A 22,423-nucleotide genomic window follows, 5' to 3' on the forward strand; every position below is an offset into this window, starting at 1 on the left:
GGAGCACCAAGTCTAGGTCCAAGAGGCTTCTCAACAGCTTCTACCCCCAAGCCATAAGACTCCTGAACATCTAATCAAATGGCTACCCAGACTATTTGCACTACCCCCCCCCCCCCCCCCCCTTTACACTGCTGCTACTCTGTTATTATCTATGCATAGTCACTTTAATAACTCTACCTACATGTACATATTACCTCAATTACCTTGACTAACCGGTGCCCCCACAACATTGACTCTGTACCGGTACCCCCTGTATATAGCCTTGCTATTGTTATTTTACTGCTGCTCATTAATTGTTGGTTACTTTTATTTCTTATTTTGGAGGAATGGGGGGTATTTTTCTTAAACTGCAATGTTGTTTAAAGGCTTGTAAAGCATTTCACTGTAAGGTCTACACCTGTTGTATTTGGCACGTGACAAATACATTTTGATTTAATTAGATTTTTTAGATCTGAACTGTCTGTGGTAGCTACTAGCTAGCTAACTAACTGCTACAGTAGTAGTTCATTCACTTCAGTTGAGAGGGGATGAAACATGAGCTAACGTAACATGTCAGTTACACTACTAGCTCAGCACTGGGAATAAATACTTTTTTGTCTGTCAAACAACAGTTACTTTGCCAGCTAGATCAGTCAACTAAAGAGTAGCCAGTTTCTGCTCCGCTTGCTTTTAAAACTCAGAGAAAAAGCATTACACAGATAGCAGCTGCCTCTGTTCATCTCTCCAGTGCTGGTCCTATAATGTAGCCTTTCAGAAGCTTTGCCTTCACACAGCCTGTCAACACCCTCTGCTCTGTAATGTCCATGCTGTCCTGAATCCAGCAGTCTGAAACTAGAAAACAGCCTACCACATGGTCCTAAAGCACACTGGAGCCGGGTGTCACGACTTCCGCCGAAGTTGGTTCCTCTCCTTGTTTGGCGGTCGGCGTCGCCGGTCTTCTAGCCATCATTGATCCACTTTTTATTTTCCATTTGTTTTGTCTTGTCTTCCCACACACCTGGTTTCAATTCCATCATTACATGTTGTGTAACGTAAGTGCTTGTGCACGTTATTCTGGTGTGCGACGGGTTTTGTACCCATTTATTGACTGTTCTGTTTCTGGTGGTTTTTATTATTAAACTGCCCCGTTGTGAACAGTTTTTGCTATCCTGTACCTGACTCCTCTGCCGCCAGTACGCACCCCTTACACCAGGTTTTGTATAACAGTGCAATGATAAAACTTGAAGGACAAAAATGCAATTTCAGAATGTGGGTGGGGCTCATGTCCCCACCGGTCCCCAGTGAAAGTTGTACCCCTGGGCCTGGCATACAGATAGTGAAGTGGGTGCATGATTTAATATTAGTGTAGGATGCACAAACTGTCCTCACATTATGGTTCATTTTCAGTAGCCCCGCCCAGTCCGAGTTTGGCATGTCTTAAATTACTATATGGTTCGCACGCTGAGAGGAGTATGCTCATGGTTTGCTTGGGGGGAGATAGGGGAACGTTGTAGAGGTAAGTGGCAGAATGCAGCCTATGAATGAATGACTAAGCTTTCTAGTGAGAAAGAGATGCGCATGTATTCTGACAGTTTATGATAGACAGGCTATAGGCGCCGAGCCTCTAGCCTGTTTATTTTAGTGGCGTGTAAGCAAACATTATTATTGCGAAATATTAGATACAGAATACATTTTAGGCTACAATGGAGTAAAATCAGATGAAACATTTCGATAAACATGCATTATATAATCTGTCTTATAAAGTTTGTCATAAAGTTTGTCGCAGGGTTTTACCACAAACTAAGAGTTGGGCAACCTGTTGGTTAGACCCGATGCAAAGTTCCTATGTTGTCCGTTTGTATTGACGAAAACCAAACGACACCTGTCTGTCGCGAATGTTGAATGAAATTCCTTTTGAACCTACTCTGCCGATTGTCAGCCGTTCGTAAATTCACTCTGTCCATCTACTCCTATATCAGACCATTGAATGTGCCAGAGCGCAGAATAACTGATGAATTTACCAACGTGCATTACCGGTAGAATCTGACCGGTGTCAGTAGCCTGAAGGTCTGCAAAAAAAAAAAACGTTATTAAATTATTGTCAGCAGCACAGTTAGTCACGAACGTTCTAGATAACATCAAAACAGCCTTACCAACTCTGCTAGAGCGAGTGAAATGGTCAGAGTTAAGTTATCTCTCATTTGTGTCTGGAAGTAGGTACTGAAACAAGCTAGCCAACTTTAGCCAGTTAGCTTGGGTGCTTGACTGCTGTTGTGAGGTCAGAACGCTCGAATCAACCCTACTCCTCGACCAGAGCGTCCAGTGTGCGCTCTGAATTTACGAACAGACAGTCTGATAACGCTCTGAATGTAATGCTCTGAATTTACAAACGACCCAGAGCACTCTCTGACACAGTGGAGGCAATGTACGAATGCAGACACCGCTGGAATGCGGTTGTCTGACAGCCGTGGTATATCAGCCTGTATACCCTGGAATGTAATGAAATTCCAAAGATCTGGAAATCAGCATTTGTGCTACCACTTTTAAAAGGGGGAGATCCAACTCTTAAATAATTATAGGCCAATCTCAAAGATGTCACCCCTGGTGAAAATACTTCAAACCCTTGTGAGTGAACAGCTAAAATAGTTTTTATTTACTAACTCTATTTTATCAATGTACCAATCAGGCTTCAGGAAGAAGCATAGCACAATTACAGCAGCCATGAAGGTCTTAAATGATATCACTGAAGCCCTTGACAAAAAACAGCACTGTGTCTCACTTTTTATTGATCTCTCTAAGGCTTTTGATACAGTTGATCATGCTATACTAAGGCAGAGATTGTCGAGTGTAGGTATTTCGGAGCATGCAGTTGCATGGTTTGCTAACTATCTGTCTGATAGAACTCAGTGCACTCAATTTGATGGGCTCATGTCTGTTAAATTGTCTGTCTGTAATGGTGTGCCCCAAGGCTCTGTACTTGGTCCTCTCTTATTCACTATTTATATAAATAATTTAGACAAAAATGTCCAAAATGCGCAACTTCATTTTTATGCTGATGATACTGTTATTTACTGTTGTGCCTTATCTCTTACAAAAGATTTCCAGACCTTGCAAACTGCTTTTTATACTGTTCAATTGAAGCGTATCCTCAATACTGACAAAACTAAACTAATGGTGTTTTCTAAAGCAAGAAAGCTGGGTTTAGACTGTCGTGAGACAGGTTAGTTTTACCCATTCAGAAGTTGCGCATCTGAACTTTTCACCTATTATTACCTGTCAGGGCAATGAGATTGAGACTGTAACCTCATATAAATATCTTGGAATTTTAATTGATGACGGCCTCTCTTTTAAATTGCATATTCAACAACTTACAAAAAAATTGAAGCTGAAATTGGCATTTTATTTTAGGGATAACGCCTATTTTTCTTTTGAAGCCAGAAGGAGGCTAGTATCAGCTACATTTATGCCTTTACTAGACTATGGGGATATTTTATATATGAATGCTTCCACTCAGTGTTTGAGATCAATTGACACCCTTTACCATGGCACTTTGAGATGTATTTTAAACTGCAAAACCCTTACGCACCACTGCACTTTGTATACCAGGGTTGGCTGGCCTTCTCTAGTCACTCGTAGGCTCAGTCACTGGTATACTTTTATTTACAAAGCCATTTTGGGTTTACTACCTTTTTTATTTGGGCATTTTTATTGTTAAGAAATGTGGTGGGTACTCTCTTCGTTCGCTGGACTTTATCCTGCTAACTGTTCCAAATGTCCGAACTGAATTTGGTAAAAGGGCTTTTATGTACTCTGCACCATCATCTCGAAAGGCCTTACAAAATACTTTTAAACTGGAAGAACTTGTCCCGATTGGTATTTTTAAATCACTGATGAATGATCTTGAGACTGATTCATTGACCCGTCAATGTTTTTAATTTGCTGTTTTTGATTTTGTTATACTCTTGTGAATTCTATGGTTTTTACTAGATTACTTGTAGTTTCTCATGTTTGTCTGTAATTTTTGTAATGACTTGGTGCTGCCTATCTTGGCCAGGATGCTCTTGAAAAAGAGATTTTAAATCTCAATGAGCCCTTCCTGGTTAAATAAAGGTTAAATATATATTTTTTTTAAATACCACTGGTATGACAAAACATTTATTTTTACTGCTCTAATAACATTGGTAACCAGTTTATAATAGCAATAAGGCACCTCAGGGGTTTGTGGAATATGGCCAATATACCACGGCTAAGGGCTGTATCCAGGCACTCTGCATTGCGTCGTGGTTAAGAACAGCCCTTAGCCGTGTTATATTGGCCATATACCACACCCCGTCCTGCCTTGTTGCTTAATTATAAACTGGGTGGTTGGAGCCATGAATGCTGATTGGCTGACAGCCATGGTATATCAGACCGTATACCATGGGTATGGCAAAACATTTATTTTTACTGCTCTAATAACTTGTGGGGATCGTTTTTTTCGACAGAGAGGAAGAGAGTATGCTGCTGACCCACGTTTGGAAGTCTGTTTATTAATATCAGGTGCGTCATTTCAGCTAAATTTAGGGTATGCAAAGTGACAACCCCCCCCTCTTTGAATAGGCTACGTAAGGTGGAGTCTCCCATCTGCATTCCCATGTTATTTCCAACAATTGGGATTTGAAGGTCTAGGTTAGAAGGCCAATTCCCACTATGACAATGCTATAATTGGATGTAGAACATTTTGAGGTTTTCAGAGATCTGTTCATTTTGTTTCTGTTGACCATATTTTTTACATTAGAGGATTTTTATGTGGTAATTTTAGGACGCTAGTGAGTGCTGTGTGTTAAGACATATTTTGGTAGGGTATTTCTATAACTCAGGTCTAACTCATTATAATAGCCTTTTTTTTCTTCTTCTAAAATACATGTAGATATCCTTTGGGCCTAAAGAATTAGCCAATACAGCCTGAGATTGGTTTGGATGCGGGTTTGATAAACGTCATCCATGACACGATTGTAGCCTACCATCCGGGTAGTTAATAAAAGATGCATACTTGAAGAGAGAAGTTGTCCTGATATTTTTCATACCTATCCATGCCATTCACAATCAATAAATCAGAAGCCTTTCAACATTAGGCTACAATATTTTCTGCCTATTGTCTATGGCTATCAGTCTACTGCACATACACACACAGCATGAGCAGATTAACTTGGTCAAACATATTAATGCGACATCATCCTCTGAGAAAATAGAAAGTTTGTTTCAGATGCAAGTTTAAGGTGGGGTTTTTGAAGTGTTTTTTCTCCAATTTATACCACAAATATGAGTATAGGACAAGTCAACAACATTATTTGGGTATGAGTTAACAGAAAATCAAGTAGAGGTCTTCGTGAATCTACCTGTACCCGAATACCTGTCATGAGCGTCGTATTGAATAGACCAAGGCGCAGCGTGGCTAGTGCTCATTCTTGATTCTTTAATGAAGAACACTTTAGAAAAATAACAAAACGACAACAACTAAACGGAAAATAACCACCCACAAACCCCAAAGGAAAACAGGCTGCCCAAGTATGGCTTCCAATCAGAGACAACGAAAGACACCTGCCTCTGATTGGAAACCATACTCGGCCAAACATGGAAAACGAAACATACAAATAGAAAACTAGAACAAATTCCCCTAGAACCAAAAAAGAACAACACACACAAAACAACCCCCCTGCCACGCCCTGACCATTCTACTATGGCAAATGACCCTTTTTACTGGTCAGGACGTGACAATACCGGAGATCTGACCTGGGGTCCGACCAAGTCAGATCCCACATTATGTATTTAACCGTTGGATCCAGGGTCGAATCCCATTCAATGGCCAGGGGCCTCGGATCTGTCTGAAAATATTTGAAATACCGTCCGCATCCAAAATTATATTTGAAGAGTTTGGTTCCTAGACAACATAAATGCAAATTCCACACATTTATGTTTTATTCTCTTAACCCCCTAGAGTCTAAACCATTAGGAGGTGATAACTAGTAACCTAATATGGACTTGTTTTTGTCACAATTTCTTGCACATTTATTAATGATTTAGTATGACTTAAAAACTGTTTATATTCAAATGTGATATTGCATTTTTACACCGGTTGTAATTCCTTGGTCACGTGTAGGCCTACACCAATCAATCAATTAATCAATCAATCAAATCGGCAGTTGTCACAAAGTGCTTATACAGAAACCGAGCATAAAACCCAAGAGAGCAAGCAATGCAGATGTAGAAGCACAGTGGCTAGGAAGAATTCCCTAGAAAGGCTGGAACCTAGAAAAAATCTAGAGAGGAACCAGGCTCTGATGGGGGGGGCAGTCCTCTTCTGGTTGTGCCGGGTGGAGATTATAAGAGTACATGGCCATTAAGTACAAAAGCTGAAGAACATACGCACATCCAGGTACTTTCCGCAGGTGCTGGAGTTGTAGGCAAACTCATGGAAAACAGAAAAGAAAATGCTGCACACTGCTGCTCATGCTCCCAGGTGATATTTATTTACAACAACGTTTCGACCCTTAGGTCTTCATCTGGCATCCATATCCCAGGTGGGGGTGGAAGGTCCAATATATAGCGGCATTACTCAGTGACATCACTTCCTGAAACAGGAGGTAAACATAGTTTCACACTATTAACATTCAATGTATCAAATATATGATCATACAAAGAGGATGTGATCACTATTTGCAGTAATATACATACACATACAATATTCAATTAGGATTAAATAAAACACAATTTAGACATTGAAACTATAAAAACGGTTTCAAGTCAAACTCCTCATTAAGGCCAAGAGGAGACAGTGTTTTGGGCCTGTGGATCCAGAAAGATTCCCTTTGAAGATGTTTCCTCTCAATGTCCCCTCCCCTGCGTGACATCTTGACCATTTCTATTCCAATGTATCTCAGAGAACTAATTGAATGTCCAGCTTGTACAAAATGAGCAGAAACCTGATTTTATTTTGTCTCACCTGTCCGTATATTGCTGCGGTGCTCACTGATCCATGTCTTAAGGCTTCTACGAGTTTCCCTAGGTATGACAACAAGGACATTTCAACATGTAAATAACATTGGTGTACATGCAGGTAATCAGGCCTTTGATCTTAAATCTTTGTCCTGTGAGGGGGTGGGTAAATGAGTGGTATTTGTAGTAAAGCTGCTTTGAGCACATTGGCCACATTTGTAATTACCCTCCGGAACATTGTGCAAAAAAGTTTCCCTCTTCTCTGGTGGGTAATCAGATTTAACCACAATATCTCTCATGTTTGGGAGTCTTTTAAAAACCATACGTGGGGGATATTTAAAAATGGGTTTCAATTGTGGGTCAGTATCAATAATGTAACAGTGCTTCCTGATAATGTCCTTAAATGCCTTCCCCAATGGTGAGTATTGGGTAAAGCATGATTGGACATGCTCTACTTTTTCTTTGACTTTTGGTTGTAGGCTTTCCAACTGTGTTAGTCCTTCAAAACAATCATTGGCATGTTTTACCCAACTGTCTTTGTACCCCGTTTCCTTAAATCTTTGTGTGAGGTCCGTGGTCTGTTTCTGATAAGAAGCATCAGAGCTGCATATTCTTCTGATACGACTGAATTGACTTATAGGGAGACTTTTAATCAGTGGACGTGGATGAAAGCTGTCACCTCTAAGGAGGGTGTTCCTGTCCGTAGGTTTCCTATAGAGATCTGTAGAGAGGGAGGTTTTGTACTTAATAACCATCACATCAAGAAAACTGATTTGTGATAGGTCATAGTTAATGGTGAAGTGAAGGTGTTCATTCATAGAGTTAAGATAAACATGGAATTCCAAAAGTTCTTCCTGGATTCCTGTATAGATCACGAAAATGTCATCCAAATATCACAGAATTAGGAGAATATTGGAGAGAAAAGGGTTAAGGTCTGGATTCAGCACTACCTGTTTTTCAAACATTCCTACATGGCCATTAAGGCCAAATAGTTCTTCAAGATGTTCAAACATTCATAGAAGACGAGCAGGGTCAAATAATAATCACAGTGGTGGTAGATGGTCAACACCTTGGGAGTTAATGTCAGTTAGCTTTTCATAGCCGAGCATTCAAAGTTACCCCGGACAGGGACAACCAGACAGGATATGACCTGCACAGCCCCCACACCATTAAAGGGATATCAACAGGCCACTAACTTACTACCCTGAGACAAGGCTGAGGATATTAATTTTTTTTATTATTATTTAACCTTTATTAAACTAGGCAATTCAGTTAAGAACAAATTCTTATTTACAATGACAGCCTAAGAACAGTGGGTTAACTGACCTTGTCAGCTCGGGGATTCGATCGAGCAACCTTTTGGTTACTGGTGCAACGCTCTAACCACTAGGCTACCTGTCGCCCCTAGTCCACAAAGATCACCCCACCGCATGAGCCCGAGGCCAGGAAGGAAGGAAGAACGTGAGCAAGCCAGTGATTCAGCCCCGTAGTATGGTCAGAGGCAGAGAATTCCAGTGGAGATAGGGGATCCGACACGCTGAGACAGCAAGGGTGGTTCGTCACTCCAGTGCCTTGCCGTTCACCGTCGCACCCCTGGACCAGACTACACCTAACCATAGCACCTACTGAAGAGCTTAATCTTCAGTAAAGACTTAAAGGTTGAGACAGAGTCTGCGTCTCTCACATGGATCGGCAGACCATTCCATAAAAATTGAACTCTATAGTTGAAAACCCTGCCTCCAGCTGTTTGCTTTGAAATTCTAGGAACAATACGGAGGCCTGCGTCTTGTGATAGTAGCTTACGTGTAGGTATGTACAGCAGAACCAAATCGGCGAGATAGGTAGCAAGTCCATGTAATTTTTTGTAGGTTAGCAGAAAAACCTTGAAATCAGCCTTAGCCTTAAAAGGAAGCCCGTGTAGAGAGGCTAGCACTGGGTAATGTGATCACATTGTTTGCTTCTAGTCAAGATTTTAGCAGCCGTATTTAGCACCAGCTGAAGTTTATTTATTTCCTTTTCCGGGTACCTGGAAAGTAGAGCATTGCAGCAGTCTAACCTTAAAGTGACAAAAGCATGGATTCGCTTTTCTGCATCAAATGTGGACGTTTTTTGCAATGTTACGAAGATGAAATAAGTTTGCTCTTGAAATATTTTGGGTATGTTTTTGATATGTCGAAGGAGAGATCAGGGATTCGAGTAACGCCAAGGTCCTTCGCAGTTTTATTTGAGACGACAGTACAACCATCAAGATTCATTTTTAGATCTGACAGCAGATCTATTTGTTTCTTGGGACCTAGAACTGGCATCTCTGTTTTGTCTGAGTTTAAAAGTAAAAGATTTTCCGCCACCCACTTCCTTATGTCTGAGCCACAGGCTTCCAGGGTAGGCAGTTTTGGGGCTTCACTATGTTTCATTGTAATGTACAGCTAGCTGTGTGTCGTCTGCATAGCATTGAATGTTGACATTGTGTTTCCCGAATGACTCTATCAGGTTGGAAAAATAGGCTGATTGGGCAGCAGTGAGGGCTTTTCGATAGTGAACGCTACTGTCTTTCCAAGCTAGTCAGAAGACTTCCAATTTGGTGGAGCACCATTTCCGTTCCAATTTTCTGGAAGCTTGCTTCAGGGCTCAGGTATTTTTTTGTATACTAGGGAGATAGTTTCTTGTGACACATTTATTGTGTGTTTTTAGCAGTGCAAACGAATCTAGACAATGTGTCAACACTGACAGATTGACTCTGTACCGGTACCCCTGTCAATAGCCCTGCTATTGTTACTGCTGCTCTTTAATTATTTGTTATTCTTATCTCTTACTTTTTTGTAGGTATTTTCTTAAAACTGCATTGTTGGTTAAGGGCTTGTAAGTAAGCATTTCACTGTACGGTATACACCTGTTGTATTCGGCACATGTGACAAATACGATTTGATTTGATAGAGTATTACGCAAGGTTAACCTCTCTAGGGTATGTGGGACGAAATCGTCCCACCTACTCAACAGCCAGTGGAATCCCGTGGCGCGATATTGAAATACCTTAGAAATGCTATTACTTCAATTTCTCAAACATATGACTATTTTACACCATTTTAAAGACAAGACTCTCGTTAATCTAACCACACTGTCCGATTTCAAAAAGGCTTTACAACGAAAGCAAAACATTAGATTATGTCAGCAGAGTACCCAGCCAGAAATAATCAGACACCCATTTTTCAAGCTAGCATATAATGTCACATAAACCCAAACCACAGCTAAATGCAGCACTAACCTTTGATTATCTTCATCAGATGACACTCCTAGGACATTATGTTATACAATACATGCATGTTTTGTTCAATCAAGTTCATATTTATATCAAAAACCAGCTTTTTACATTAGCATGTGACGTTCAGAACTAGCATACCCACCGCAAACTTCCGGTGAATTTACTAAATTACTCACGATAAACGTTCACAAAAAACATAACAATTATTTTAAGAATTATAGATACAGAACTCCTTTATGCAATCGCTATGTCCGATTTTAAAATAGCTTTTCGGCAAAAGCACATTTTACAATATTCTGAGTAGATAGCTCGCCATCACGGGCTAGCTATTTTGACACCCACCAAGTTTGGCACTCACCAAACTCAGATTTACTATAAGAAAAATTGGATTACCTTTGCTGTTCTTCGTCAGAATGCACTCCCAGGACTTCTACTTAAATAACAAATGTTGGTTTGGTTCAAAATAATCCATAGTTATGTTCAAATATCCTCTGTTTTGTTCGTGCGTTCAAGACACTATCGGAAGGGTGACGCGCCCGACGCGTTTCGTGACAAAACATTTCTAAATATTCCATTACCGTACTTCGAAGCATGTCAACCGCTGTTTAAAATCAATTTTTACGCCATTTTTCTCGTAAAAAAGCGATAATATTCCGACCGGGAGTCGTTGTTTTCGTTCAAAGACTAAAAATCTAAAATGGACTCTTCTCGTGCACGCGCGCCCCTGTCTCATTGTTCTCTGATCGACCACTATCCAAATGCGCTACTGTTTTTCAGCAATGGGCTGCAAAGTCATCATTCAACGTTCTGCCGCCTTCTGAGAGCCTATGGGAGCCGTAGGAAGTGTCACGTTACAGCAGAGAGCCTCAGTTTTCAATAAAGAGAGTGTAGAAGGCCAAGGAATGGTCAGAGATGGCACTTCCTGTAAGGAATCTTCTCAGGTTTTTGCCTGCCATATGAGTTCTGTTATACTCACAGACACCATTCAAACAGTTTTAGAAACTTTAGAGTGTTTTCTATCCAAATCAAACAATTATATGCATATTCTAGTTTCTGGGCAGTAGTAATAACCCGATTAAATCGGGTACGTTTTTTATCCGGCCGTGCAAATACTGCCCCCTACCCTAGAGAGGTTAAGTTTAGGTCTTTGGTTAGGTGGTTAACTGATTTTTGTACTCCGATGTCTTTGGGTAGGTGGAGGGAGTCTGGAAGGACATCTAGCAATCATTGGGTTGTCTGAGAATAAGTAGCTCAGTTTTTGATAATCCTTGGTTGGGGTCTAAACAGATAATTTTTTGTGATTGCAAACGTGATAAGATGGTGATCCACAATATCTATTCCACGGGACAAAACTACATCCAGATTATGATTGTGGCAATGCGTACTGTAGGTCCGGAGACATGTTGAATAAAACCCACTGAGTCAATGATGGCACCAAAAGCTTTTTGGAGTGGGCCTGTGGGCTTCTCCTTGTGAATATTGAAGTCATCAAAAATGTGAATATTATCTGCGATGACTATGAGTTCCGATAGGAATTCAGGGAACTCAGTGAGGAATTCTGTATACGGCCCGGGAGGCCTGTAAACAGTGGCTATAAAAAGTGATTGGGTATGCTGCATAGATTGCATGACCAGAACCTCAAAATACTAAAACAGCAGGTTTTTTTCATACATTCAAATTTGAGGTCAAATGTTAGCAACACCTCCGCAGGGATACGCTGGGGATATGGTCACTTGTGTAACCAGGAGGAGAAGCCTCCTTTAACTTTAATTCATCAGGCTTAAGCCATGTTTCAGTCAGGCCAATCACAACGAGTTTATGATCAGTGATTAGTTAATTGACTTTGACTGCCTTGGAAGTGAGGGATCTAACATTAAGTAGTCCTATTTTGAGATGTGAAGTATTATCAGAATCTCTTAAAAAAATAACAGGGATGGAGGTCTTTATTCCAGTGAGATTGATAAGGAAACGCCGCCATGTTTTGATTTTTCCAACCTAGAACGAGGCACAGACACCACCTGAAAAGGAGATGGCCACCATTTTGCTATTGTGTGGTCACCATTTTAAAATCCCGTAACCAATTGTGCTATTGTGTATGTTTTTTCGTGTTATTTGTAACTTATTTTGTACTTAATGTTTCCACCATCGTGTCTTATGACCGAAAAGAGCTTATTGATATCAGGGCAGCGATTACTCACCCCGTACTGGAGGAATTCTTCTTCTTCAACGAGTCGGACGGGAAGGATTTACTCCCGACAAGGTCCTCATCCCCGTCATTTGATATAGAGATATCGTGGACGGCGGTCCGTGTGCCTTGTAAGGACGGCGGTCCGTGTGCCTTGTAAGGATCCGTCACCCAAGAGGGTATTCTACCTTTACCATCGGTCCTATTAGCCTACGAGCACGTATATCCTACCAACGGGACATTAAAATCTGTAATATCTTATGTTTCACCGAGTCGTGGCTGAACAATGACATGATTAACATACAGCTGTCGGGTTTTAAGCTTTTTCGGCAGGATAGAACAGTGGCCTCTGGTAAGACAGGGGGCGGTGGCCTATGTATATTTGTAAACAACAGCTCGTGCATGAAATCTAAAGAAGTCTCGAGGTTTTGCTTGGGAGATTATCTCATGATGAGCTGTAGATCACACTATTTACCAAGAGAGTTTACATCTATTTTTTTCATAGCTGTCTATATACCACCGCAGACCGATGCTGGCACTAAGATTGCACTCAATGAGCTGTATACGGCCATAAGCAAACAGGAAAATGCTCATCCAGAGGCGGTGCTCCTAGTGTCCGGGGACTTTAATGCAGGGAAACTCAAATCAGTTGTACTTAATTTCTATCAGCAGGTTAAGTCTGCAACCAGAGGGAAAGCAACTCTAGACCATCTTTACTCCACACACAGAGATGCGTACAAAACTCTCCCTCGCTCTCCATTTGGCAAATTTGACCATAATTCTATCCTCATGATTCCTGCTTACAAGCAAAAACTAAAGCAGGAAGCACCAGCGACTCGGTCAATAAGAAAGTGGTCAGATGAAGCAGATGCTAAGCTACAAGACAGTTTTGCTAGCACAGACTGGAATATGTTCCGGGATTCTTCCGATGGCATTGAGGAGTACACCACATCAGTCACTGGCTTCATCAATAAGTGCATCGATGACGTCGTCCCCACAGTGACCGTATGTACATACCCCAACCAGAAGCCATGTATTACAGGCAACATCCGCATTGAACTAAAGGGTAGAGCTGCTGCTTTCAAGGAGCGGGACTCTAACCTGGATGCTTATAATCCTGCTATGCACTCCGACGAACCATCAAACAGGCAAAGCGTCAATACAGGGCTAAGATTGAATCGTACTACACCGGCTCCAACGTTCGTCGGATGTGGCAGGGCTTGCAAGCTATTACGGACTACAAAGGGAAGCTCAGCCACGAGCTGCCCAGTAACATGAGCCTACCAGACGAGTTAAATGTGTCATGGTTCCACCTGTCACCAGAGGGCAGCAGTGACCGTCCTAGAGACATTAACGACACTCAGGTGTGTCCTATTTACTGTGGTCCTTTGCAAAAGCTCGAATTGTGTACCGTGTTTGTTGTTTTTTCAAGTGTACTGTGATCCTGCGGCTACCGTTTCTCAGTAAAGTATTATGTTTATCCTTAACCACTGATTCCTCGTCTGGTCTCTTCTCTGCACCTGGGTCCAACCTTACTACGTCACAGCAAGCTTCTGCCCCAACATTGATCCAGCAGAGATCACCCAGATCCAGAATGCTTTAACCCACCAAGGAGCACTGCTGGGGCGGCAGCAAGAACAACTCTCCCAAATATCAGAGACCCTCCACGTCCCAAACCAGGAGGAGCCAATGCCCAAGTCTCATTGCCCAGTGCTACAGGGGTCGGCGTAGTTCCTCCAGAGAACCTGCACTGGGAACCCAAGATTCCAGCCCCTGAGCTGTATGACGGTCACCCGAGAGGATGCAAGGGGTTCTTCACTCAGTGCTCTCTGGTGTTCGAGCTACAGTCCTCCTCATTCCACACCTATCAGGGCCATGATCGCCTGCATCATCTCTCTGCTCTTGGGCAAGGCCCTGGTGTGGGCGATGACGTATTATTAACAGCAGCCACTTTTCTGCAGCTCCATATTAGCCTTCACTGCTGAGCTGTGACGAGCGTGCCGAGCAGCAACAACCACCCAGTCAGCGGATGAGAAACAGCAAGCCGACTGTTCAACCTCCTCCAAGGGGCCAGACCAGAGGCTGACTTCGCCATTGAGTTACGCACCCTCACCGCCGAGAGTGGGTGGAATACTGAGTCACTGGTGACTGCTTTCCACCAGGGTCTGTCTATCTCAATCAAGGATGAACTGGCCAATCGGGAACTGGGAGAGGACCCCGAGTCCCTGATAATGCTGGCCATCAGGGTTGACAACCGCATCCAAGAATGTGTGAGACAGCGCCTTTTTGACACCACCCCCGTATCCCGGTTTCCGGAGCACCCCAAGTCCCCCCAAGCCCAGCATTGAGGAGTCCAGGCAGCTGGGACGCACACGTCTGAGCCCACAAGAACGTGACAGGCAGATGCGCGACGGCAACTGCCTCAATTGCGGAGGTATCGGCCATCTCCATTCTACATTCCCAAAATTGACGGGAAACACCGGGGCTCACCAGGACAAGGGGAGACCCTGACGAGCTGTCCAGTTACACCCCAGCTACCCGGTCACCGTCTGACACTACCCGCAACCCTCCATTGGGACAATCGTTAACACCACATTCAAGCCTTCGTGGACTCCGGGGCCGCAGATCATTTCATTGAACAAGACTTCGCCAGAGAATTACAAATCCCCTGCGTGAAATGTCCCATCTCTCTGCAGATTCAAGCCCTCGATGGATGCCCCATCAGCTCCTGCCAGGTTGAATATCAGACCAAGCCCATTCTACTGCAGGTTGGGGTGAACCATTCAGAGAGACTTAGTTTCTTTTTGATCACTGCTCCCAAGAACCCCCTTATCCTAGGGTACTCATGGCTAGTGCTACATAACCCACTCTTCTCCGGGTCCACGGGACACCTACTAGACTGGGGTAAGAACTGCCAGACAAGATGCCTAAGACCCTTACCAAGAGCCTCGCCGGGTTCCCCGGCATCCATTGAAGACCAAGACTTTTCCGCTCTCCCTCCCAAGTACTTCGACCTCCGGGAGGCCTTCAGTAAGATGCAACCCGCCACCTCCCTCCTCATAGTCCATATGACTGCGCCATAGAACTCCAACTCCACACCTCCCCGGGGCTGTCTATTCTCCTTCTCAACCCCTGAAGCAGCAGTCATGGACAATTACATCCAGGAGTCGCTGGAGGCCGGTTTCATTCGCTCCTCTATATCTCCAGCTGGTGCAGGCTTCTTCTTCGTGGGAAAGAAGGATGGAGGTCTGCGTCCCTGCATCGATTAGAGGGCTGAACAGTATTACAATTAAGAATCGTTACCCGCCTACCCCTGATGTTCGCCGCCTTGGAGTTGGCCCATGGGGCGCAATTCTTCACCAAACTGGACCTCCGCAACGCTTACAATCTGGTGACAATCAGAGATTGCCAAACTCCAGCCACCCTAGTCATAGACTGTTCTCTCTGTTACAGCACGGCAAGCCGTACCGGAGTACCAAGTCTAGGTCCAAAAAGCTTCTTAACAGCTTCTACCCCCAAGCCATTCGACTCCTGAACAGCTAATCAAATTTACATTGACCCCCCCCACCCCAGATTTGATTTGATTTGGACACACTCACTCACTCACTCACTCATCCCTGTCGCATAGGGCAGCAACAAAGGCTCTCTATTTCTGTCTGTCTTTGGCCGTCTTCTCCACCGTGCCCCAGCTCTGGTGATGTTGTTGGAGCTCTGTCTCGATTGTTTTTCGCCACAATGTCTTGGGCCTCCCCCTTTTACGTCTGCCCTCTGGATCCCCGACACACAACACAGGTTATTGGGATTCAGATGTTTCAGAGCCTGTTATGAGGCGCACACAAACTGCTTGTCTCTTCTCTTTTGTATTGTGGCAGTTTTCCCAGGAGCGCTAAAATTTTAATAAACCCTTCATAGATGCTTTATAAGCATTAATAGATGTTTTATAACACTTACTAAACACACATTTTGCATGTGATTCACTCAATAACAATATTGTGAAAGATTTGGAAATATAGCGTTATTGTTTGAAAAGTACATTTGTCTTCACTGTGATGAATAGAACACTGTATTTGTTTTTGTGTTTTTCTTCCAGGCACTGCCAAGAAGGTGAGCTCAACCTCAAACCACATTCACCACCTCTATAATATCCAATATGGCTGAAGGAATGCCTTCATGGACCTCCGACAGGTTTGTTGATAAAATGTACATTTCAAAGAGAAGTATCAGGAAACACGTAATGAACAAAATGCATTACGTTTCCCACGTGCCCTCAGAGAATGTAACAGTCAGCACTGCTTACAAAGTGGAAAGTGACTCTAACCCATCTGATAATGACGATACCGACTCCCTCTCAGGTAGTAGCTTCACTGGGATGATTTATTTAAACCCACAAACACCTACCTGGACTATAGCTGAGAAGTTTACTGAACTCAACTCTGGAGAAGACAAGAGACTGTCTACCTATCAGGACCTCTGTAGTCCTCCAGGTTCACCCACGGCCATTGAACATAATATTCCCAATGGAAGAGTTTCTACTGGTGTGTATGGGGTCTACTCAGACTCGTCACAACAAGAGGAAGGCAACATCAAGAAGGTTTCTAAAAGGAGACTGCAGAGGAAAGTGTGTAGCGGGAATCCTTCCGATCTGAAGCTGCGTCTGGTGAGAGAGATCAGGCCCAAACCCAACGAGGCTCCGTCTGATGTGTGTTGTGATGTGCATGAGATTTTTGATGTGTGTGGGAAAAAGGGAACTGGGAAGAGTGGAGTATCACTAGTAATTCCCCCTCCATTAAACAAGGCTGTGGCCATGATTGATGCCTGTGAGAAGAATAAGGTGCCTATAGTGTTTACTGCCATGAAGAAACGTGGAGTAGAGGGAGACACAGAGAACCGGCCCTATAAGTGCACTCACTGCAACTGGGCCTTTAAGAAGTCCAGCAATCTGCAGAGTCATCTGGATACTCATAGTGGCCTGAAGGCTCATGTGTGTGACTTATGCGGCAAGGCCTATTCCCACCAGGGCACGCTTCAGCAGCACAAGCGCCTGCACACCGGAGAGAGACCATACCACTGCCCCTTCTGTGACAAGACCTACATCTGGTCCTCCGATTACCGCAAGCACATCCGCACGCACACCGGAGAGAAGCCATACGTGTGCGAGACCTGCGGCAAGGACTTTGTGCGCTCCTCGGACCTGCGGAAGCACGAGCGCAACATGCACACCAACAACAAACCCTTTCCATGTACGCAGTGCGGCAGGACCTTCAACAAGCCGCTGTCCCTGCTCCGCCATGAGCGAACCCATCTGGGCGAGCGGCCCTTCTGCTGTTCCGTTTGTGGGAAAGCCTTTGCCGTGGCCAGCCGCATGGCAGAGCACCAGATGGTGCACACCGGGGTGAGACCCTACACCTGCCTGGTCTGCTCCAAATCCTTCACCAAGTCCTCCAACCTGCTGGAGCACCAGGCCGTGCACAGCGGCATCCGTCCCCACAAATGCTCCCAGTGCAGGGTGGCGTTCGCCATGGTATCTCGCTTGGTCCGTCACCAGTGCGTCCATACTGGAGAGAGGCCCTTCAACTGCACAGGCTGCAGCAGGTCCTTCAGCCGCACAGCTGCTCTGAAGCGCCACCAGGAGCAGACGTGTGCCGGGAGGATCTTTGTATGTGTAAAGTGTGACAAGGCTTTTCAGTGTGCCTCTCAGCTCACTGAGCACATGCTGAGCCATGACTCTACTGTTGCTGCTTCTGCTGTCAGAAACACACAAGACTGATTGATGCTATTGATGTTTGAGAGCTACCCTCTCATATAGTACACACTGTTGGTTTAGTCAACCTTATTGATCTTTACATGCTAGGGCAACATCCTGCTAGTCTGCTAAACCTTAAGGATCCTCTGACAATGTTCTAAAATGCATAAAAAATATATATTATATTTAATTGTTCTAATGTGAAGCCTGAGTTTGGCTGGAAAAAAAGTACAATTGTTTAGGCAGATGTATGACGCTCAGAAATTATATGTAGCAAATTTTGAAAAATGTGTTTTTGCATGTACATTGATTAATGAATTTTATGCTAGTCAAATATACAGTTGAAGTCGGAAGTTTACATACACCTTAGCCAAATATATTTAAACTCAGTTTTTCACAATTCCTGACATTTAATCCGTGTAAAAATTCCCTGTTTTAGGTCAGTTAGGATCACCACTTTATTTTAAGAATGTGAAATGTCAGAATAATAGTAGAGAGAATGATTTATTTCAACTTTTATTTCTTTCATCACATTCCCAGTGGGTCAGAAGTTTACATACACTAAATTAGTATTTGGTAGATTGCCTTTAAATTGTTTAACTTGGGTCAAACGTTTCAGGTAGCCTTCCACAAGCTTCCCACAATAAGTTGGGTGAATTTTGGCCCATTCCTCCTGACAGAGCTGGTGTAACTGAGTCAGGTTTGTAGGCCTCTTTGCTCGCACATGCTTTTTCAGTTCTGCCCACAAATGTTCTATAGGATTGAGGTTAGGGCTTTGTGATGGCCACTCCAATACCTTGACTTTGTTGTCCTTAAGCCATTTTGCCACAACTTTGGAAGTATGCTTGGGGTCATTGTCCATTTGGAAGATCCCATTTGCAACCAAGCTTCCTGACTGATGTTGCTTCAATATATCCACATAATTTTCCTTCCTCATGATGCCAACATGATGCTGCCACCCCCGTGCTTTGCGGTTGGGAAGGTGTTCTTCGGCTTGCAAGCGTCCCCCTTTTTCCTCCAAACATAACAATGGTCATTATAGCCAAACAGTTCTATTTTTGTTTCATCAGACCAGAGGAGATTCCTCCAAAAAGTACCATCTTGGTCCCCATGTGCAGTTGCAAACTGTAGTCTGGCTTTTTTATGGCGGTTTTGGAGCAGTGGCTTCTTCCTTGCTGAGCGGCCTTTCAGGTTATGTCGATATAGGATTTGTTTTACTGTGGATATAGATACTTTTGTACCTATTTCCTCCAGCATCTTCACAAGGTCCTTTGCTGTTGTTCTGGGATTGATTTGCACTTTTCGCGCCAAAGTACGTTCATCTCTAGGAGACAGAACTCGTCTCCTTCCTGATCGGTATGACCGCTGCGTGGTCCCATGGTGTTTATACTTGCGTACTATTGTTTGTACAGATGAATGTGGTACCTTCAGGCGTTTGGAAATTGCTCCCAAGGATGAACCAGACTTGTGGAGGTCTACAATTTTTCTGAGGTCTTGGCTGATTTCATTTCATTTTCTCATGATGTCAAGCAAAGAGGCACTGAGTTTGAAGGTAGGCCTTGAAATACATCCACAGGTACACCTCCAATTGACTCAAATTATGTCAATTAGCCTATCAGAAGCTTCTAAAGCCATGATATCCTTTTCTGGAATTTTCTAAGCTGTTTAAAGGCACAGTCAATTTAGTGTATGTAAACTTCTGGCCCACTGGAATTGTGATACATTCAAATAATCTGTCTGTAAACAATTGTTGGAAAAATTACTTCTGTCATTCACAAAGTAGATGTCCTAACCGACTTGCCAAAACTATAGTTTGTTAACAAGAAATGTGTGGAGTGGTTGAAAAACAAGTTTTAATGACTCCAACCTAAGTGTATGTAAACTTCCGACTTCATCTGTTACATGGACTTATTGCACCCGTTACTGAAATCGTTGTTCCAGTTTAGATGTTTATGGTAGTCTCAAATCATAGTCTTACTTAGCAGTCATTCATAGTGCAGGCTGCGGGTGGATACAAATGCCAAATGTTGGATATCCCCACTCTGGCTAGATTCCAATAGCAATTACACATCACTTTGCAAGCCAGTATAATGTGACTTGGAGGCCTGGTGTTACCTGTAAAGTATGAGCTTTAGGCCACTGAAATACATATTGTCTTAAAGAATATAACTTTAATGACTGCATGTTCACTTATGATCTTACTTGGTGAAGGCCACAGGACTGAAAACAAGTGAATGCAACAACCGTGTCTCTGTCACTAGCAAACAAAGTCATGGGTGGTACTGGTAACTCTAAAATTGACTCAAAAGGCCCTCTGGGAATTATGCAAATAAGGCTTAAAACCCTACAGCAGGGCCGAAACATTTCTGGTTTTGAAATTTTGTATGGATCTTCAGAGACTCTAAAATCGTTCCCCTATGGCATTGCGCTCAATTACCTTATTTGTTTCAAATTTACGCCTTTATTTTTAAGAGTGTAGGTACGCGAAGGCTAATCTGTAGGGGAGTGACTATACACAAGAGCACATCTGAGACGCACACCTACAGATGTAGATACTTAATTTGATCACCCTGTTGCAGTGCAGGAAATGTAAAACTTGTAAAGTATTTGAGGTTTAAAAAGGCTTCTGAAGTTTGTAATTTCCACTTAGAAATTTTCCATAACGAAAGATTTATCAACCCCTACAAAAATGTCTGTTAATTCTAATTCACATTTCCTGTTGCTGCAGGATTATTGTCCTGCTGAAGCAAACTGTCTCAAATGAAGATCCTGCATCTGTGTACATCCCAAATGGCACCCTATTCCTTATACAGCTTACTACTTTTGACCACAACCCTATGGTTCCTGGTCAAAAGTAATGCACTATATAGGGAATAGGGTGCCATTTGGGATGCACATATAATGTATGAAGTGGAGATCAGTCTCGGGGGTGCAGTTCTAAGGTTAGCTAATCATATGGTAACAATCTGAATCTTTGAAAGTACAGTATTGAACATTATTTATTGAATTTGTGTTTGTTATAAAAATACAATTAAAAATCTTAGTTTTTTTTACTTTTACCTGTGTGTTTTGGTGTGCTTTTGATGAACAGTTTGGACACCTAACTGTATTCCGGGGTTTTGGTTTAGTTCTATATTATATATTTCTATGTCGATTCTAGGGTGTTTATTTCTATGTTTAGGTATTGGGATTTGGGCCTTCAATTGGAGGCAGCTGTTTATCGTTGACTCTGATTGAAGGTCCTATAATTAGGAGTATGTTTGTTTTGGGAATTGTGGGAGGTTGTTCTTAGCACTGCTGTCTAGCCTGCAAGACTGTTAGTTCGTTTCTTGTTTTGTTTATTTAGTGTTCACTAATAAAGTTAAGATGAGTACTCGACCCGCTGCGCCTTGGTCCATTCACTGCGACGAGCGTGACACATACCTTAACCACTGACTGCTACTCAGTCTACATCGTTATCACCATATTAGCTAACATCACAGTCAACAAACTAAAACTAATGCGTTAGACTTACCGTGTTCAAAACAACTGGGAACTCGGAAATCTCTGGCTTCCAACTTCAGTTTCCAGTTGTCTTGAACGCACTATCTCAGAATGGGAAAAAACAGTTTTAAACCTGTTAGGGATAGGGGGCAGTATTTGCACGGCCGGATAAAAAACGTACCCGATTTAATCTGGTTACTACTCCTGCCCAGTAACTAGAATATGCATATAATATTTTGATTTGGATAGAAAACACCCTAAAGTTTCTAAAACTGTTTGAATGGTGTCTGTGAGTATAACAGAACTCATATGGCAGTCAAAACCCTGAGACAAATCCTGACAGGAAACTGAAATTTGATGTGTGGATATCACTTCAAACATTTGCCATTGAAACACACAGGGGCTTGTGAATCATTTAGCACTTCCTATGGCTTCCACTAGATGTCCCCAGTCTTTACAAAGTGGTTTGAGTCTTCTATGGTAGTAACTGACCCAAAGAGAGGCTGTTGATATTGGTCACAGGGGATGGGCCATTACCATTGTGACGTTGGCGCCCATGGCTACTCTCCCTTTTCGAAACGTTTTGAAAGACAATGCAACCGTCCCAATGGAATATTATTGAAGCCCTGGTTGAAAAAGCCCCTAAAGATTTATGTTATACAACGTTTGACATGTTTGAACGAACGTACTTTTTTTTTTTGCTCATTCCTGACGACAAGTCAGACGCACACGGTACATTTTCACTAGCCTTCGGAGCGCGCTAACACTATTGGGACATCAATTATTAACTTTTTTGAAC

The 22,423-nt window shown here is 42.9% G+C and overlaps 2 protein-coding genes across 2 annotated transcripts in view; one reads left to right on the top strand and one right to left on the bottom strand.

Moving 5' to 3' along the window:
- Positions 1-1,341: 1,341 nt before the first annotated feature.
- On the top strand, positions 1,342-21,519 carry LOC106584174 (uncharacterized). The gene is made up of 2 exons (XM_014169121.3): positions 1,342-1,495; positions 16,489-21,519. The coding sequence occupies exon 2, from the start codon at positions 16,549-16,551 to the stop codon at positions 18,163-18,165; it is 1,617 nt and encodes a 538-aa protein (XP_014024596.3). The 5' UTR covers positions 1,342-1,495; positions 16,489-16,548; the 3' UTR covers positions 18,166-21,519.
- Positions 5,415-22,423, bottom strand: part of LOC106584175 (protein transport protein Sec16B) — a 50,453-nt gene continuing 33,444 nt past the window's right edge. Inside the window, exons 9-10 of the mRNA XM_082967937.1 lie at positions 6,962-7,020; positions 5,415-6,590 (exon numbers count right to left, since the gene is read on the bottom strand). The gene's annotated coding sequence lies outside the window, so the exon portion shown is untranslated. The remainder of the gene's footprint in view (positions 6,591-6,961; positions 7,021-22,423) is intronic.

Source organism: Salmo salar, chromosome 23 (assembly GCF_965601325.2).
Source record: "Salmo salar chromosome 23, fSalSal1, whole genome shotgun sequence".
Taxonomy (NCBI): domain Eukaryota; kingdom Metazoa; phylum Chordata; class Actinopteri; order Salmoniformes; family Salmonidae; genus Salmo; species Salmo salar.